Source organism: Streptopelia decaocto, assembly GCF_964273445.1.
Source record: "Streptopelia decaocto genome assembly, contig: HAP1_SCAFFOLD_1788, whole genome shotgun sequence".
In the NCBI taxonomy this organism is placed as follows: domain Eukaryota; kingdom Metazoa; phylum Chordata; class Aves; order Columbiformes; family Columbidae; genus Streptopelia; species Streptopelia decaocto.
Window position 1 is genome coordinate 11,913 of NW_028115099.1, and position 18,103 is coordinate 30,015.

General features: G+C 62.8%; 1 protein-coding gene across 1 annotated transcript; it reads right to left on the minus strand.

The window, feature by feature from the left end:
• Positions 1–962: 962 nt before the first annotated feature.
• SYVN1 (synoviolin 1) lies at positions 963–17,332 on the minus strand. The gene is made up of 16 exons (XM_082077614.1): positions 17,237–17,332; positions 15,167–15,301; positions 14,405–14,497; positions 12,265–12,417; positions 12,146–12,194; positions 11,155–11,258; positions 10,489–10,615; positions 9,204–9,303; positions 8,290–8,355; positions 8,030–8,146; positions 5,564–5,706; positions 5,024–5,122; positions 4,836–4,946; positions 3,378–3,564; positions 2,265–2,344; positions 963–1,718 (listed from the first exon to the last, which is right to left on the minus strand). Exons 2-16 carry the CDS (start codon positions 15,296–15,298, stop codon positions 1,588–1,590), a joined length of 1,692 nt encoding a protein of 563 aa, XP_081933740.1. The 5' UTR covers positions 15,299–15,301; positions 17,237–17,332; the 3' UTR covers positions 963–1,587.
• Positions 17,333–18,103: the final 771 nt, after the last annotated feature.

Consider the following 18,103-nt stretch of genomic DNA (forward strand, 5'->3'; position numbering starts at 1 on the left):
GCCGCGTTCCAGGCCCAAAAACGCCGCGTTCCGCCCCAAAAACGCCGCGTTCCGCCCCAAAAACGCCGCGTTCTGCCCCAAAAACGCCGCGTTCCGCCCCAAAAACGCCGCGTTCCGCCCCAAAAACGCCGCGTTCCGGCCCCAAAAACGCCGCGTTCCGCCCCAAAAACGCCGCGTTCCGCCCCAAAAACGCCGCGTTCCGCCCCAAAAACGTCGCGTTCCGCCCCAAAAACGCCGCGTTCTGCCCCAAAAACGCCGCGTTCCGCCCCAAAAACACCGCGTTCCGGCCCAAAAACGCCGCGTTCTGCCCCAAAACGGGTTTCCCTGAGATTTTTGGCTCCTCGAAGCCCTTTTGTGGGTCCAAGAGGCACCGGAGGAAATGGGGCGAAAAGGACCAAAACCAACCCAAAATGACCCCAAAATGATCCCAAAACGACCCCAAAATGACCCAAAAATCCACCTCCCAGCACCGGCGGGGATGTGAAACCAGTACAGACCAGTATGAACCAGTATGGACCAGTACGAACCAGTATGGACCAGTATGAACCAGTACGGACCAGTACGAACCAGTATGGACCAGTATGAACCAGTACGGACCAGTATGAACCAGTACGGACCAGTATGAACCAGTATGAACCAGTATGAACCAGTACGGACCAGTATGGACCAGTATGGACCAGTATGGACCAGTACGACCAGTACAGACCAGTTTGGGGGTGGTTGGGGCCAGGGGGGGGATTCGGGGTTGAGGAGCCGGGGGTGGATTTTGGGGCCAAAAGCGGCGTTTTTAGGGCGGGAGGGTTAATACTGTTAACGAGCTCATTTCCTAACGGGGGGAGGGGCGGTTTGGGGTTAAAAATGGCGATTTGGGGCAATTGGAGGCGGCGCCGGCGGCTCCACGGTGGAGGTAGAGACGGGGGGAGGGGGGATGGGGGGGTGGGGGAAAAATAGAGAAAACAGGGTGGAAAAAATCACTAAAAAAGGGGAAAACCAGCAAAAAACAGAGGGGGGAGGGGAAGGGGGGAAATGGGGAAAATGGGGAAAATGGGGGGAAAAATGGGGGGAAATGGGAGGAAATGGGCAAAAGGAGGAGAGGAAAGAGGGGGAGGGGGAGGGAAAGAGAAGAGGAAGGGGAGGAGGAAGGGGAAGGGGGAAAGGGGAAGCAGAAGGGGAAGCGGAAGGGAAGCGGAAGGGGAAGGGGAAGGGGGAAGCGGAAGGGGAAGTGGAAGGGGAAGCGGAAGGGGAAGTGGAAGGGGAAGCGGAAGGGGAAGCGGAAGGGGAAGTGGAAGGGAAGCAGAAGGGGAAGTGGAAGGGGAAGGGGAAGGGAAGCGGAAGGGAAGGGGAAGGGGAAGGGAAGCGGAAGGGGGCGGAAGGGGAAGCGGAAGGGGAAGCGGAAGGGGAAGCGGAAGGGGAGCGGAAGGGGAAGCGGAAGGGAAGCGGAAGGGGAAGGGGAAGGGAAGCGGAAGGGGAAGCGGAAGGGGAAGGGGAAGCGGAAGGGGAGCGGAAGGGAAGCGGAAGGGAAGCGGAAGGGGAAGCGTCGGTCCTGCCCTGAGGGTCCCGGCGGCGAATCAGGCGAATCAATGGGGGTCAGAGCGGAGCCGCCAGTTTCCGGAGGCGCCGGCGCCGCAGCTCGGCCGCGTCCGGCTCCTCCCCCTCCTCTTCCTGCTCCTCTTCCTGCTCCGGCTCCGCGGCTTCGGCCTCACCCGCCGCGCCGGCGCCTGCGGGGGCACCAGGGCAACCGGTTCAAACCGGTTCAGACCAGTTCAGACCCATCAAACCGGCTCAAACCAGTTCAAACTGATTAAACCGGTTCAAACCAATTCAAACCCATCAAACCGGCTCAAACCAGCTCAAAACAGTTCAAACCGGTTCAAACCAATTCAGACCAGTTCAAACCCATCAAACCGGCTCAAACCAGTTCAAACCCATCAAACCAACTCAAACCAATCAAACTGCTTCAAACCGATTCAAACCCATCAAACTGGCTCAAACCAGTTCAAACCCATCAAACCAACTCAAACCAGTTCAAACTGGTTCAAACCAATTCAAACGGGCTCAAACCAATCAAACCGCTTCAAACCAATTCAAACCTATCAAACTGGCTCAAACCAGTTCAAACCCGTTCAAACCGATCAAACCAGTTCAAACCAGTGCAGAGTGGTGTGAACCAGTGCAGACTGGTATGAACCGGTACAGACGGGTGTGAACCAGCGCAGACCGGTATGAACCGGTCCGAAGCGGCTCAGCCGCTCTCCCGCACTCACCGGCGCCGGGAGCCGCGGCGGCTCCGGGGGGGTCGGGCTCCGCGCCGGGGGGGTCGCTGGGCTGGGCCGGATGGGGCGACCTGGGGAGACACCGGGAACCCCCAAACCACGGTGTCACCCAAACCCCAAACCATGGGTGTCACCCAAACCCCGTGTGTCACCCCAACCACAAACCCCCAAACCCCGGTGTCACCCAAACCCCCGTGTTACACCCAAACCTCGGGTGTCACCCAAACCCCGGGTTACACCCAAACCACAGGTGTCACCCAAACCCCCGTGTTACACCCAAACCTTGGATGTCACCCAAACCCCGGGTTACACCCAAACCCCAGGTGTCACCCAAACCCTGGGTGTCACCCAAACCCCCGTGTTACACCCAAACCTCGGGTGTCACCCAAACCCCAAACCCTGGGTGTCACCCGAACCCCGTGTGTCACCCCAAACTGCGTGTGTCTCCCAAACCCCGGGTGTCACCCAAACCCCCATGTTACACCCAAACCCCGTGTGTCACCCCAAACCCCAGGTGTCATCCAAACCCCAGGTGTCACCCAAACCCCGGGTGTCACCCAAACCCCGGGTGTCACCCCAAACCACGTGTGTCACCCCAAACCCCAGGTGTCACCCAAACCCCAGGTGTCACCCCATTTGTCACCCGTGTGTCACCCCGTTTGTCACCCTTAACCGGCTGTCACGTACCCCAGCGCGGCCAGCACGCCCAGGTACTGGCCGATCTGCAGCAAACCCCCGTGTGTCCCCCGTGTGTCCCCCCGTGTGTCCCCCCATGTGTCACCCCGTTTGTCACCCCGTTTGTCACCCTGAACCGGGTGTCGCGTACCCCAGCGCGGCCAGCACGCCCAGGTACTGGCCGATCTGCAGCAAACCCCCGTGTGTCCCCCGTGTGTCACCCGTGTGTCACCCCGTGTGTCACCCCGTGTGTCCCCCGTGTGTCCCCCGTGTGTCACCCCGTTTGTCACCCCGTTTGTCACCCGCAGTGGGTGTTGCGCACCCCAGCGCGGCCAGCACGCCCAGGTACTGGCCGATCTGCAGCAAACCCCCGTGTGTCCCCCATGTGTCACCCTGTTTGTTTGTCACCCTGCAGCGGGTGTCACGTACCCCAGCGCGGCCAGCACGCCCAGGTACTGGCCGATCTGCAGCATGGCGGCGTCCAGCAGCGTGTGGATGTTGCGCAGGCACTGCAGCCGCGCCTCCAGGTGCTGCCGCTCCTGCCCCTCCATGGCGCGCAGCTCCTGCGCCGTCAGCCCCGCGAAGCCCGCGGGCGGCACCGGCATCGGCGGCAGCCCTGCAACGGGTGAAAATGGGTTAAAATGGGGGAAAATGGGTTAAAAATGGTGAGAAATGGGTGAGAAATGGGGTGAGAAATGGGGTGAGAAATGGGGTGAGAAATGGGGTGAGAAATGGGGTGAGAAATGGGTGACAAATGGGTGACAAATGGGTGACAAATGGGTGACAAATGGGTGACAAATGGGTGACAAATGGGCTCATCCAGCCGGTGGCACCGGCATCGGGGGGAGCCCTGGAATGGGGGAAATGGGGGAAAATGGGTTAAAATGGGTGAAAATGGGTTAAAATGGGTTAAAAATGGGCTCATCCAGCCGGCGGCACCGGCATCGGGGGGGCCCTGGAATGGGGGAAATGGGTTAAAATGGGTGAAAATGGGTGAAAATGGGCTCATCCAGCAGGCGGCACCGGCATCGGCAGCAGCCCTGGAAATGGGGGGAAACACGGGAAAATGGGTTAAAATGGGTGAAAATGGGTGAAAATGGGCTCATCCAGCCGGCGGCACCGGGGGCAGCCCTGGAATGGGGGAAATGGGTTAAAATGGGTGAAAATGGGTGAAAAATGGCCTCATCCAGCCGGCAGCATCAGCGGCAGCCCTGCAACGGGGGAAATGGGTTAAAATGGGTGAAAATGGGTGAAAATGGGTTAAAAATGGGCTCATCCAGCCAGCGGCACTGGCATCGGGGGAGCCCTACAATGGGGGAAATGGGTTAAAATGGGTGAAAATGGGTGAAAATGGGCTCATCCAGCCAGTGGCATCGGGGGGAGCCCTGGAACGGGGGAAATGGGGGAAAATGGGTTAAAAATGGGTGAAAATTGGGTGAGAAACGGGTGAGAAACAGGTGAAAATGGGCTCATCCAGCCGGCAGCACCGGCATCGGGGGGAGCCCTGGAATGGGGGAAAACGGGGGAAAATGGGTTAAAATGGATTAAAATGGATTAAAATGGGTTAAAAATGGGTGAGAAATGGGTGAAAAATGGGTGAAAAATGGGTGAAAAATGGGTGAAAAATGGGTGAAAAATGGGTGAAAAATGGGTGAAAAATGGGTGAAAAATGGGTGAAAAATGGGTGAAAAATGGGTGAAAATGAGCTCATCCAGCCGGTGGAACCAGCATGGGGGGGAGCCCTGGAATGGGGTGAAAACGGGTTAAAATGGGTGAAAAATGGGTGAAAATGGGCCCCGCTGAGTGAGCGAGTGGCGCGTGGTCCCACCGCAGCCCCTGTTCATCCACAACCGGCGGGAATCGACCCAAAACCGGCTGTTTTCTTACCAAACACAGGCGGCCACGGCGTCCCCAGCCAGGGGGGGGGCAGCGGCAGCCCCGGCGCTGCCGGCGGTTCCGCGGCGCTGCCGCCGCTGTCACCGGGGCGGGAGGCGGCGGCTGCGGGGACAGAGTGACGTCAGCGCGTCGGGGGGCCCGTTTGGGGCCGTTTGGGGGGTTTTGGGGACGGGACTCACCGGGGGCGCCGGTTTCGGTGCCGGGGGGCGGGAACGGGGCGACCGGCGGCCAGAACGGGAACATTCCGGGGGGGAAGGGCGGCAGCAGCCCCTGCGGAACTGGGGGACCCCGGAACGCCCCCAATTGCCGGCGTTGGGGACCCCCAGTATCCCCGAGACAGATCCGGGGGGCCCCAATATCCCAAGGGCAGTTCCAGGGCCCCCCCAATATCCCAGAGGCAGATCCAGGGCCCCCCAATAACCTAAAGGCAGTTTCAGGGCCCCCCAATATCCCAAAGGCAGTTTCAGGGCCCCCCATTATACCAGAGGCAGTTTCAGGGCCTCCCCAATATCCCAGAGGCAGTTTCAGGGCCCCCCATTGTACCACAGGCAGTTTCAAGCCCCCCCCACTGCACCTGAGGGCGGTTTCAGGACCCCCCCCATCCCAAGAAGCAGTTTCGAGGCTCCCCACTGCGCAAAAGGCATTTTCAAGGATCCCCCGCCCCCCCCAACTGCAGCTCCAGGGCCCCCCCCATCCCAAGGAAACAGCCGGAAACTCACAGTTGGGGGGCTGGGGGGCCGGGGGGGCCGGGGGGGGCGCGGGGGGCTCGGGGGGGGGCGGCGGCGGCGGCAGCGACGCGCGGAGAACGTCCATGCGGCACGTGGGGCACGTCTGCTGGCGCTGGAACCACGAGCGCAGGCAGCTGGGGGGACACGGGAGTCAGGGGGGGCCCCCAAACCCCCAAATCGGGGCTGGGGGGACACGGGGCGATCGGGGGGTCCCCAAACCCCCCCACATCGGGGCTCGGGGGACACGCGGCCATCGGGGGGGCCTGAACCCCCAAATCGGGGCTGGGGGGACACGGGAGTCAGGGGGGCCCCAAAACCCCCAAATCGGGGCTGGGGGGACACGGGGCGATCGGGGGGTCCCCAAACCCCCCCACATCGGGGCTCGGGGGACACGGGGCCATCAGGGGGGCCTGAACCCCCCAAATTGGGGCTGGGGGGACACGGCGCGATCAGGGGGGGCCTGAACCCCCAAATCGGGGCTGGGGGGACACGGCACGATCAGGGGGGGCCTGAACCCCCAAATCGGGGCTGGGGGGACACGGGCCATCAGGGGGGCCCCAACCCCCCAAATCGGGGCTGGGGGGACACGGGGCGATCGGGGGGTCCCCAAACCCCCCCACATCGGGGCTCAGGGGACACGGCGCGATCAGGGGGGGCCTGAACCCCCAAATCGGGGCTGGGGGGACACGGCACGATCAGGGGGGGCCTGAACCCCCAAATCGGGGCTGGGGGGACACGGGAGTCAGGGGGGGCCTGAACCCCCAAATCGGGGCTGGGGGGACACGTGGCCATCAGGGGGGCCCCAACCCCCCAAATCGGGGCTGGGGGGACACGGGGCGATCGGGGGGTCCCCAAACCCCCCCACATCGGGGCTCAGGGGACACGGCGCGATCAGGGGGGGCCTGAACCCCCAAATCGGGGCTGGGGGGACACGGCACGATCAGGGGGGGCCTGAACCCCCAAATCGGGGCTGGGGGGACACGGGAGTCAGGGGGGGCCTGAACCCCCAAATCGGGGCTGGGGGGACACGTGGCCATCAGGGGGGCCCCAACCCCCCAAATCGGGGCTGGGGGGACACGGCGCGATCAGGGGGGGCCTGAACCCCCCCACATCGGGGCTCGGGGGACACGGGCCATCAGGGGGGCCCCAACCCCCCACATCGGGGCTGGGGGGACACGGCGCGATCAGGGGGGGCCTGAACCCCCAAATCGGGGCTGGGGGGACACGGGGTCATCGGGGGGGCCCGAACCCCCCAAATCGGGGCTGTGGGGACATGGGGTGATCCTGAGGGTCCTGAACCCCAAAACACCCCCAAATTGGGGCTGCGGATGGGGGTCCCCAAACCGCCCCAAATCGGGGCTGTGGGGACATGGGGTGATCATGGGGGTCCTGAACCCCAAAACTCCCCCAAATCGGGGCGGCAGAGACATGGGGCGATGATGGGGGTCCCCAAACTGCCCCAAATCGGGGCTGGGGGGACACAGGGTGATGAGGGGGGTCCCCAAACCCCCCCAAATCGGGGCTGCGGGGACATTGGGCCATGATGGGGGTCCCCAAATCAGGGGTGCAGGGACATGGGGGTGATGGTGGGGGTCCCCAAAACCCCCCCAAATTGGGGCTGGGGGGACACAGGGTGATGATGGGGGTCCCCAAACCCCCCCAAATCAGGGCTGGGGGGACATGGGGGCGATGATGGGGGTCCCCAAATCCCCCCAAATCAGGGCTGGGGGGACATGGGGGCGATGATGGGGGTCCCCAAATCAGGGGTGCAGGGACATGGGGGTGATGGTGGGGGTCCCCAAAACCCCCCCAAATTGGGGCTGGGGGGACACAGGGTGATGATGGGGGTCCCCAAAACTGCCCCAAATCGGGGCTGCGGATGGGGGTCCCCAAACTGCCCCAAATTGGGGCTGTGGGGACAATGGGGTGATGATGGGGGTCCCCAAATCAGGGCTGCAGGGACATGGGGGTGATGGTGGGGGTCCCCAAAACCCCCCCAAATTGGGGCTGGGGGGACACAGGGTGATGATGGGGGTCCCCAAAACTGCCCCAAATCGGGGCTGTGGATGGGGGTCCCCAAACTGCCCCAAATCGGGGCTGTGGGGACAATGGGGTGATGATGGGGGTCCCCAAATCAGGGGTGCAGGGACATGGGGGTGATGGTGGGGGTCCCCAAAACCCCCCCAAATTGGGGCTGGGGGGACACAGGGTGATGATGGGGGTCCCCAAACCCCCCCAAATCGGGGCTGCGGGGACATTGGGCCATGATGGGGGTCCCCAAATCGGGGCTGCGGGGACATGGGGGTGATGGTGGGGGTCCCCAAAACCCCCCCAAATTGGGGCTGGGGGGACACAGGGTGATGATGGGGGTCCCCAAAACTGCCCCAAATCGGGGCTGGGGGGACATGGGGGCGATGATGGGGGTCCCCAAACCCCCAGGCGGGGGCGCGGGCGCACCTGGTGTGGAAGATGTGGTTGCAGGGCAGGCGCTTGGCGCCCGTCACCATCTCCTCGCGGCAGATGATGCAGACGTTGTCCACGGCGCGCAGCTCCTCGGCGCTGGCGTCGGGGTACCTGCCGGGGCCGGAACCCCCAAAACGGCCGTTTTGCCGGCGTGCCGGGGCCGCGGCGCCTCGGGGCGCCCGTGGCGGGTGGGACGCCCGCGGGCCGAGGGGTTTTCGGGGCGGGGGTCCCGGCGGCTCCGCCGCGGCACTCACAGCGTGTTCATGTTGCGGATGGCGCGGCGCGACATGATGGCGTCCGTCACGGCCTTCTTGAACTGCCTGCAACGCACGGAGCGACCGGGATCAACTGGGACCGACTGGGACCGACTGGGACCGACTGGGACCAACTGGGATTGACTGGGACTGACTGGGATCAACTGGGACCAACTGGGATCGACTGGGACCAACTGGGATTGACTGGGACTGACTGGGATCAACTGGGACCAACTGGGAGCGACTGGGACCAACTGGGATTGACTGGGACTGACTGGGATCAACTGGGATTGATTGGGATTGACTAGGACCGACTGGGAGCGACCGGGATCGACTGGGATCAACTGGGACCGACCGGGATCGACTGGGACCAACTGGGAGCAACCGGGTTTGACTGGGACCAACTGGGATTGACTGGGACTGACTGGGATCAACTGGGATTGATTGGGATTGACTGGGACTGACTGGGATCGACTGGGGGGATCCAACTGGGGACCAACTGGGGATAAACTGGGACTGACTGAGGGGATCCAACTCGGGGGATCAACTGGGAGATCCAACTGGGGATTCAACTGGGCGGGGATCCAACTGGGGATCAACTGGGGGATCCAACTGGGACCAACTGGGGATTCAACTGGGGATTCAACTGGGGGGGGATCCAACTGGGGACCAACTGGGGGGGATCCAACTGGGGATCAACTGGGGATCCAACTGAGGGAATCCAACTGGAACCAACTGGGACCAACTGGAACTGAGGGGATCCAACTGGGGTGAACCAACTGGGGGGGGATCCAACTGGGGATCAACTGAGACAAACTGGGGACCAACTAGGGATCAACTGGGACCAACCGAGGGGATCCAACTGGAGATCCAACTGGGGGGACCCAACCGGGGGGACCCGAGCACCAACTGACCTCATGGCCAAGTACATGGGGCGGATGGCGAAGAGCGGGAAGGTGTGGACCTTGATCATGATGGTCATGAAGGCCATGTAGAGCAGCACCTTGACGAACCCTGCGGACAGCGGACACGCGGCCATGGTCACGGACACACGGACGGGCCCTCTGGGGCAGCTGGGACCTCTGGGGGTGGCAGGTCCCATGTCCTTGGTCAACCAGAGGTTGGTTGATGTAGATGGGACCTCTGAGGTCAACTGGGACCTCTGAGGTCAACTGGGACCTCTGGGGGCAACTGGGACCTCTGGGGGCAACTGGGACCATGTTCTTGGTCAACCAGAGGTTGGTTGAGGTGGGATGGGACCTCTGGGGACAACTGGGACCTCTGGGGGCAACTGGTCCCATGTTTTTGGTCAACCAGAGGTTGGTTGATGGGGGATGGGACCTCTGAGGTCAACTGGGACCTCTGGGGGCAACTGGGACCATGTTCTTGGTCAACCAGAGGTTGGTTGAGGTGGGATGGGACCTCTGAGGTCAACTGGGACCTCTGGGGGCAACTGGTCCCATGTTTTTGGTCAACCAGAGGTTGGTTGATGGGGGATGGGACCTCTGGGGGCAACTGGGCCCATGTTCGTGGTCAACCAGAGGTTGGTTGAGGTGGGATGGGACCTCGGGGGTCAACTGGGACCTCTGGGGGCAACTGGGACCTCTGGGGTCAACTGGGACCTCTGGGGGCAACTGGGACCTCTGGGGGTATCGGGTCCCATGTTCTTGGTCAACCAGAGGTTGGTTGACATAGATGGGACCTCTGAGATCAACTGGAACCTCGGGGGGCAACTGGGCCCATGTTCTTGGTCAACCAGAGCTTGGTTGAGGTAGATGGGACCTCTGGGGTCAACTGGGACCTCTGGGGGCAGCTGGGACCTCTGGGGGTGGCAGGTCCCATGTTCTTGGTCAACCAGAGGTTGGTTGATGTAGATGGAACCTCTGGGGGCAACTGGTCCCGTGTTTTTGGTCAACCAGACGTTGGTTGATGGGGGATGGGACCTCTGGGGGCAACTGGAACCTCTGGGGGCAACTGGCACCATGTTCTTGGTCAACCAGAGCTTGGTTGAGGTAGACGGGACCTCCAAGGTGACGGGACCCTCCCCGTTGACTCGCGCTCAACCTCCCAGTTACACCATGACCCGGTGTCAACCGTCTTCGTTAACGGCGACTGATTGAGCTCGGTAACGAGCTCCGGGGGAGCAGGCCCGAGCGGGAGAGACCCCAAAGCCCCGAAATGGGGAGAGGGGGGCGGTACCGGTGAAGAGCTCGGTGTAGAGCATGTAGACGGCCTTGCTGTCCCACGGGTTCTCGTTCTGCAGGTCGATGGAGTGCAGCACGTACTTGACGAACACCGTGAGCACCATGGTCACCAGGATGGCGTACTGCGGGGACACGGCAGCGCGGGCTCGCGGTGACGCCCCCGGTGACGCCCCTGGTGTCGCGGTGACACCCCCAGTGACGCCCCCGGTGGTGCCCCAGGTGTCATGGTGACACCCCCAGTGACGCCCCGGGTGAACCCCCGGTGACACGGTGACGCCCACGGTGACACCCATGGTGACGCCCCCGGCCCATGGTGATGCCCCTGCTGACGCGGTGACACCCATGGTGACGCCCCTGGTGACGCCGTGATGCCCCCGGTGATGCCCCCGGTGTTGCGGTGACACCCACGGTGACACCCATGGTGACGCCCCTGGTGACGCCATGATGCCCCCGGTGACGCCCCCGGTGTTGCGGTGACACCCACGGTGACGCCCCTGGTGACACGGTGACACCCACCGTGACGCCCCTGGCCCGTGGTGACGCCCCCGGTGACGCCCCAGGTGTCATGGTGACGCCCCCGGTGACACCCCCCAGTGACACCCCCGGTGACGCGGTGACACCCCCGGTGAGCGGTGACGCCCCCGGTGCCGCCGGCACCCACCTCGAAGCCGAAGACGAGCTGCACGGACGCTCCCCTCGTCAGGATGCTGTGGTACGCGTGGCTAACGAACAGGAAGTCCAGGAGGCCCAGGAGGAACATCAGCGCTGGGGTTAATTAGGGCGAGGTGTTAACGAGCCGCGAGGTCGGGGGGGAACCCCCAGAACTAACGCTCTGTGGTCGCACCCCAAAACTCATCAATCGCTCCCCGGCGGGGTCTGAGGGCTCCGTGCTAGCGAAGGGTTTAATTAACGCCTCCCGCTAACGAAGAATTTAATTAACCTTTTCTGCTTCTTGTGTCTTCACGTCCACCAAAAAACACCAAAATTCCTTCAAATAAACCATTTTGGAGTCCTAAATCCCCTCCCTCTGCAAGCTCATTAACCCCACTGGTGTCATTAACGTTCCCTCGTTAACCCCACCGGTGTCATTAACGTTCCCTCATTAACCCCACTGGTGTCATTAATGTTCTCTCATGAACCCCTACCGGTGTCATTAACACTCCCTTGTTAACCCCACCGGTGTCATTAACGTTCCCTCATTAACCCCACTGGTGTCATTAACGCTCCCTCGTTAACCCCACCGGTGTCATTAACGCTCCCTCGTTAACCCCACCGGCATCATTAACACTCCCTCGTTAACCCCACCGGTGTCATTAACGCTCTCTCGTTAACCTCACCGGCATCATTAACGCTCCCTCGTTAACCCCACCGGTGTCATTAACGCTCCCTCGTTAACCCCACCGGTGTCATTAACGCTCCCTCGTTAACCCACCGGCATCATTAACGCTCCCTCGTTAACCCCACCGGCGTCATTAACGCTCCCTCGTTAACCCCACCAGTGTCATTAACGCTCCCTCGGTGTCATTAACGCTCCCTCGGTGTCATTAACGCTCCCTCGTTAACCCCACAGGTGTCATTAGGGCTCCCTCGTTAACCCCACCGGTGTCATTAACGCTCCCTCGTTAACGAGCCGCGCTACCGAGGTCACTCACAGACGATGCGGAAGTGGAAGAGCCAGGAGATGTTGGGGCTCCGCTCCATCTGCCGAAAAGGGGGGAAATGAGGGTTTTTTCCCAAAACGGCGGTTTCCGGCCCGTTCTGCCCCACTCACGAAGTCCACGCGGTCCTCGGCCAGCCAGTGGAAGCACTTGAGGAACAGCAGCAGCGTGAACAGCGCCACGAAGCGCGGGCTGAAGTCGTCGCGGAACACCGTGAAGGCCAGGCAGGTCTCGGTCACCGCGTACCACGAGCGCTCCAGGAGGTGCTGGGACAATGGGGTCGGACAATGGGTCAGACAATGGGGTCAGACAATGGGGTCAGACGATGGGGTCAGACGATGGGGTCGGACGATGGGGTGGGACAATGGGGTCAGACAATGGGGTGGAACAATGGGGTGGGACGATGGGGTCAGACAATGGGGTCAGACAATGGGGTCAGACAATGGGGTCAGACAATGGGGTCGGACAATGGGGTCGGACAATGGGGTCAGACAATGGGGTCAGACAATGGGGTGGAACAATGGGGTCAGACAATGGGGTGGAACAATGGGGTGGGACGATGGGGTCAGACAATGGGGTCAGACAATGGGGTCGGACAATGGGGTCGGACAATGGGGTCAGACAATGGGGTCGGACAATGGGGTCAGACAATGGGGTGGAACAATGGGGTCGGACAATGGGGTCGGACAATGGGGTCGGACAATGGGGTCGGACAATGGGGTCGGACAATGGGGTGGGACAATGGGGTCGGACAATGGGGTCGGACAATGGGGTCGGACAATGGGGTCGGACAATGGGGTCAGACAATGGGGTCAGACGATGGGGTCAGACAATGGGGTGGGACGATGGGGTCAGACAATGGGGTCGGACAATGGGGTGGGACGATGGGGTGGGACAGTGGGGTGGAAACAACGGGGTGAAACAATGGAGTGCAACAATGGGATGGAACAATAGTGTGGAACAATAGGGTGGAACAGCGAGGTGGAAACAACGGGGTGAAACAATGGGGTGGAACCAACGGGGTGAAAACAACGGGGTGAAAACAACGGGGTGGAAACAATGGGGTGGAAACAACGGGGTGGAAACAACGGGGTGGAAACAATGGGGTGGAAACAACGGGGTGGAAACAACGGGGTGGAAACAACGGGGTGGAAACAATAGTGTGGAACAATAGTGTGGAACAATAGGGTGGAACAATAGGGTGGAACAGCGGGGTGGAAACAACGGGGTGAAACAATGGGGTGGAAACAACGGGGTGGAAACAATGGGGTGAGACAATGGGGTGGAACCAACGGGGTGGAACAGTGGGGTGAAACCAATGGGGTGCAACAATGGGGTGGAAACAACGGGGTGAAAACAACAGGGTGAAAACAACGGGGTGGAACAATGGGGTGAAAACAATGGGGTGGAACCAACGGGGTGGAACAGTGGGGTGAAACCAATGGGGTGCAACAATGGGGTGGAAACAACGGGGTGGAAACAACGGGGTGAGACAATGGGGTGGAAACAATAGTGTGGAACAATAGGGTGGAACAGCGGGGTGGAAACAATGGGGTGGAACCAATGGGGTGAAACCAATGGGGTGCAACAATGGGGTGCAACAATGGGGTGGAAACAACGGGGTGAAAACAATGGGGTGGAACAATGGGGTGGAACAATGGGGTGGAACAATGGGGTGGGGGACCCCCCGACCCCGGCCCCCCGCTTGTCAACCCGAGTGGGGCGGCGCTTCATAGGAACCCCCAAAAAGTGGCGCTGAAGAGCCCCCAGGGTTCCAAATCGCACCCTAAAGGGCATTAAAAGTGTCTTGGGGTTCAAAATGCCCCCAAAATGGCACCAGAACCTTCTTGGGGTTCAAAATTGCCCCAAAACTGCCACTAAAAGCCTCTTGGGGTTCAAAATTGCCCCCAAAAGTGGCACCAGAACCTTCTTGGGGTTCAAAATCCCCCCCAAAAATGGCACCAGAACCTTCTTGGGGTTCAAAATCCCCCCAAAAGCGGCACCGGAACCCTCTTGGGTATCAAAATCCCCCCAAAATGGCACCAGAACCTTCTTGGGGTTCAAAATTGCCCCAAAAATGGCATTAGAAGCCTCTTGGGGTTCAAAATCCCCCCCCAAAATGGCACCAAAACCTTCTTGGGGTTCAAAACCGCCCCCCAAAATGGGTTCAAAATGCCCCCCCAAAACCTCACAGAACCCTCCTGGGGTCCAGGAACCCCCACAAGCAGCCCCACCCCAGCCCCCGTCTCTCACCTCCATCTCGGCCGCGCGCAGCTGCCCGAAAAACACCTTCCCCATGAACTTGCCCAGCAGGAAAACCAGCACGAAGGCCTGGACGTACAGGACCTGCCGAAAGGGGTGAGCGGGGGCAGCGGGGGGGGCCCGTGGGGGTGGGGGGCCCCGCGGGGGGGCTGGGGGGCAGCCAGGGGGGCCCCATGTGAATTTGGGGCTGGGGGAGCAGCCAGGGGGTCCCCATGTGAATTTGGGGCTGGGGGAGCAGCGATGGGTCCCCATGTGAATTTGGGGCTGGGGGGGCAGCCATGGGGTCCCCATGTGAATTTGGGGCTGGGGGGGCAGCCAGGGGGGCCCCAGGTGGGTTTGGGGCTGGGGGGGCAGCGATGGGTCCCCATGTGAATTTGGGGCTGGGGGGCAGTGATGGGGTCCCCATGTGAATTTGGGGCTGGGGGGCAGCCAGGGGGTCCCCATGCGGGTTTGGGGCAGCAGTGATGGGTCCCCATGTGGGTTTGGGGCTGGGGGGCAGCCGTGGGGTCCCCATGTGGGGTTGGGGGGCAGCCGTGGGGTCCCCACGCGGGTCGGGGCTCCCATGGGGCGGCTCCGACGTCCCCGTGTCCCCACGTGTGCCAATGGGCGCCCGCGGCGTTTCGGTTAACGCCAAACACCCCGTTTTGGCCCCAGAAAGCAGAAGTGGCCGCGCTCGCCGCCCGCCCCGTTCCGCATCAGAGCCCCCCCCTTCCTTAATTAACTGGGCGCCGTTAACGAGCGAGCGGGACTCACGGCCATGCTGGGGCTGGACTTGGTGAGATACACCACGGTGGGGTAGAACTGGTGCTTCAGGTAATAGGCGTGCGCCACCACGGCCGTGGTGAGCGCCAGGCTGCCGGCCATCACCGCGGCCGTGCACAGCATGGCCTGCGCGACACCCGCAACAGCGCGTTACACCCCAACAGCCGCCCCGGCAACACCCGCAACAGCGCGTTACACCCCAACAGCCGCCCCGGCAACACCCCGCGTTACACCCCAACAGCCGCCCCGACAACACCCGCAACAGCGCGTTACACCCCAACAGCCGCCCCGGCAACACCCGCAACAGCGTGTTAGAGCCCAACAGCCGCCCCGGCAACACCCGCAACAGCGCATTAGACCCCAACAGCCGCCCCGGCAACACCCGCAACAGCGCGTTACACCCCAACAGCCGCCCCGGCAACACCCGCAACAGCGGGTTAGACCCCAACAGCCGCCCCGGCAACACCCGCAACAGCGTGTTACACCCCAACAGCCGCCCCGGCAACACCCGCAACAGCGGGTTAGAGCCCAACAGCCGCCCCGGCAACACCCGCAACAGCGGGTTAGACCCCAACAGCCGCCCCGGCAACACCTGCAACAGCGGGTTAGACCCCAACAGCCGCCCCGGCAACACCCCGCGTTACACCCCAACAGCCGCCCCGGCAACACCCGGCAACACCCGCGTTAGACCCCAACAGCCGCCCCAGCAACACCCGCAACAGTGTGTTAGACCCCAACAGCCGCCCCGACAACACCCGGCAACAGCCGCGTTAGACCCCAACAGCCGCCCCCGACAACACCCGACAACAGCCGCGTTAGACCCCAACAGCCGCCCCAGCAACCCCCGGCAACAGCCGCGTTAGACCCCAACAGCCGCCCCGACAACACCCGGCAACAGCGCGTTAGACCCCAACAACACCCCGACAACACCCCGCGTTAGACCCCAACAGCCACCCCGACAACTCCGACAACACCCCGCGTTAGACCCCAACAGCCGCCCCCGACAACACCCCGACAACAGCCACATTAGAACCCAACAGAGGACAAGAGGAGCGTGGGACGGACCCGGTGGCGCCAAGTGGCACCTGGTTGGTTGGCCCCAAATGTCACCCCCTTGGCACCAAATGTCACCCGTTTGTCCCCAAATCCTCCCCCCAAATGTCACCTGTTTGTCCCCAAATCCTCCCCCCAAATGTCACCTGGTTGCCACCAAATCTCCCCCCAAATGTCACCCCCCTGTCCTCAAATCTTCCTCCCAAATGTCACCCCCTTGTCCCCAAATCTCCCCCTAAATGTCACCTGTTTGTCCCCAAATCCTCCCCCCAAATGTCACCTGGTTGGCCCCAAATCTCCCCCCAAATGTCACCCCCTTGTCCCCAAATGTCACCCGTTTGTCCCCAAATCCTCCCCCCAACTGTCACCTGTTTGTCCCCAAATCCTCCCCCCAAATGTCACCTGGTTGGCCCCAAATGTCACCCCCTTGTCCCCAACTGTTCCTGCTTGTCCCCAAATCTTCCCCCCCAAATATCACCTGGTTGGCCCCAAATGTCACCCCCTTGTCCCCAAATCTCCCCCCAAATGTCACCTGTTGTCCCCCCCCTCACCAAGCGCCCCCCTCGGCCCTGTCCCCGCCCCCCCCGGCCCCACTTCCCCCCCGCCCCCCCCGTGTCCCCACGTCCCCTGTCCCGCCCCCCCCGTGTCCCTGTCCCCCCTCACCCCCACTTCCCCCCCCGCCCCCCCCGTCCCCCGTGTCCCCACGTCCCCTGTCCCCCCCCCCCGTGTCCCCACGTCCCCTGTCCCGCCCCCCCCCCGTGTCCCCACGTCCCCTGTCCCCCCCCCCCGTGTCCCCACGTCCCCTTGTCCCGCCGCCCCCCCCCGTGTCCCCACGTCCCCTGTCCCCCCCCCCCGTGTCCCTGTCCCCCCTCACCCCCCCCCTCCCGTCTCCCCCCCCCCCGAGGGGCCCAACGTGTCCCCGCCCCCCGGCCCCCCCCGCCCGCTCAGTCCCCGCGCCCCCAATTGTCCCCAATTGTCCCCAATTGTCCCCAATTGTCCCCAACTCACTCGGACGGAGCCGGAGCCGCCGCCGCCGCCTCCCTCAGGCCGCTCCTCCACCGGAAGCGCCTCAGCGCGCGACACCTCACTTCCGCCCGGGCCGCACCACCCGCGGAAAGGGGGGGAACCACAGGGTGTCACGTCCCCCCCCACTCTGCTCCCCGCTCCACTCCCCACAGCGGCCCCTCCCGAGGGAGGCGCTGAGGGTTCTCCTTTCCCGCCTGATCCCCACGCGCGGCGTGTGGGGCCCGCGAACACCCGCAAACCCGCTGGGTTTCCCCCCCCCTCACGGCCGCGCTTGGTACGGTCCGAGCGGCCCCGCAGCCTCCGCCTGGGTGGGCGGGAACGCCGAAGGGCCCGTGTCTCGCTCTCATTGGTCGGCCCGCGCGGCGCTCGGCCAATCAGAAAAATTCCCCGCGAGGCCCCGCTGACTCGGCAGCTGTTGCCAGGTGAGGGGCGGGAGGAGCGACGAGGGACCCAAACTGGCCCGGATTTGCCCTTTTTAGCCCAACTCTCTGCTGAAAAACGGTTGATTTAATTAAATTAATTTAATATGCCACGGATTGGGGGGGTGAGCCCCCAAATAACGCTGCGGGGGAGTGGGTGACCCCAAAACCGCCTGGTTTTCCCCAAAACCACGCAGGTGATGGCGACAGATCCCGGGCACGGGGTGTGGGGGCGGCAGCGCCCCCAAAACACAGCGGGGCCACGCCCCGCGCTGACCACGCCTCCGTGCTGGCCACGCCCGCACTGGCCACGCCTCCATTGCAGCACCACGCCCACACTGGCCACGCCTCCATTGCAGCGTCACGCCCCGCTGCTGGCCACGCCCCCATTGCCGCACCACGCCCTCACCATGACCACGCCCGCACAGTC

Coding starts and splice junctions, on each gene's coding strand:
- SYVN1 (XM_082077614.1), bottom strand. CDS start 15,298: ATGCTGTGCACGGCCGCGGTGATGGCCGGCAGCCTGGCGCTCACCACG. Junction 5,123..5,563: donor GGCCCCCCAGCCCCCCAACT/GTGAGTTTCCGG, acceptor GGGGTCCCCCAG/TTCCGCAGGGGCTGCTGCCG. Junction 3,565..4,835: donor GCCGTGGCCGCCTGTGTTTG/GTAAGAAAACAG, acceptor CACCCGTTGCAG/GGCTGCCGCCGATGCCGGTG.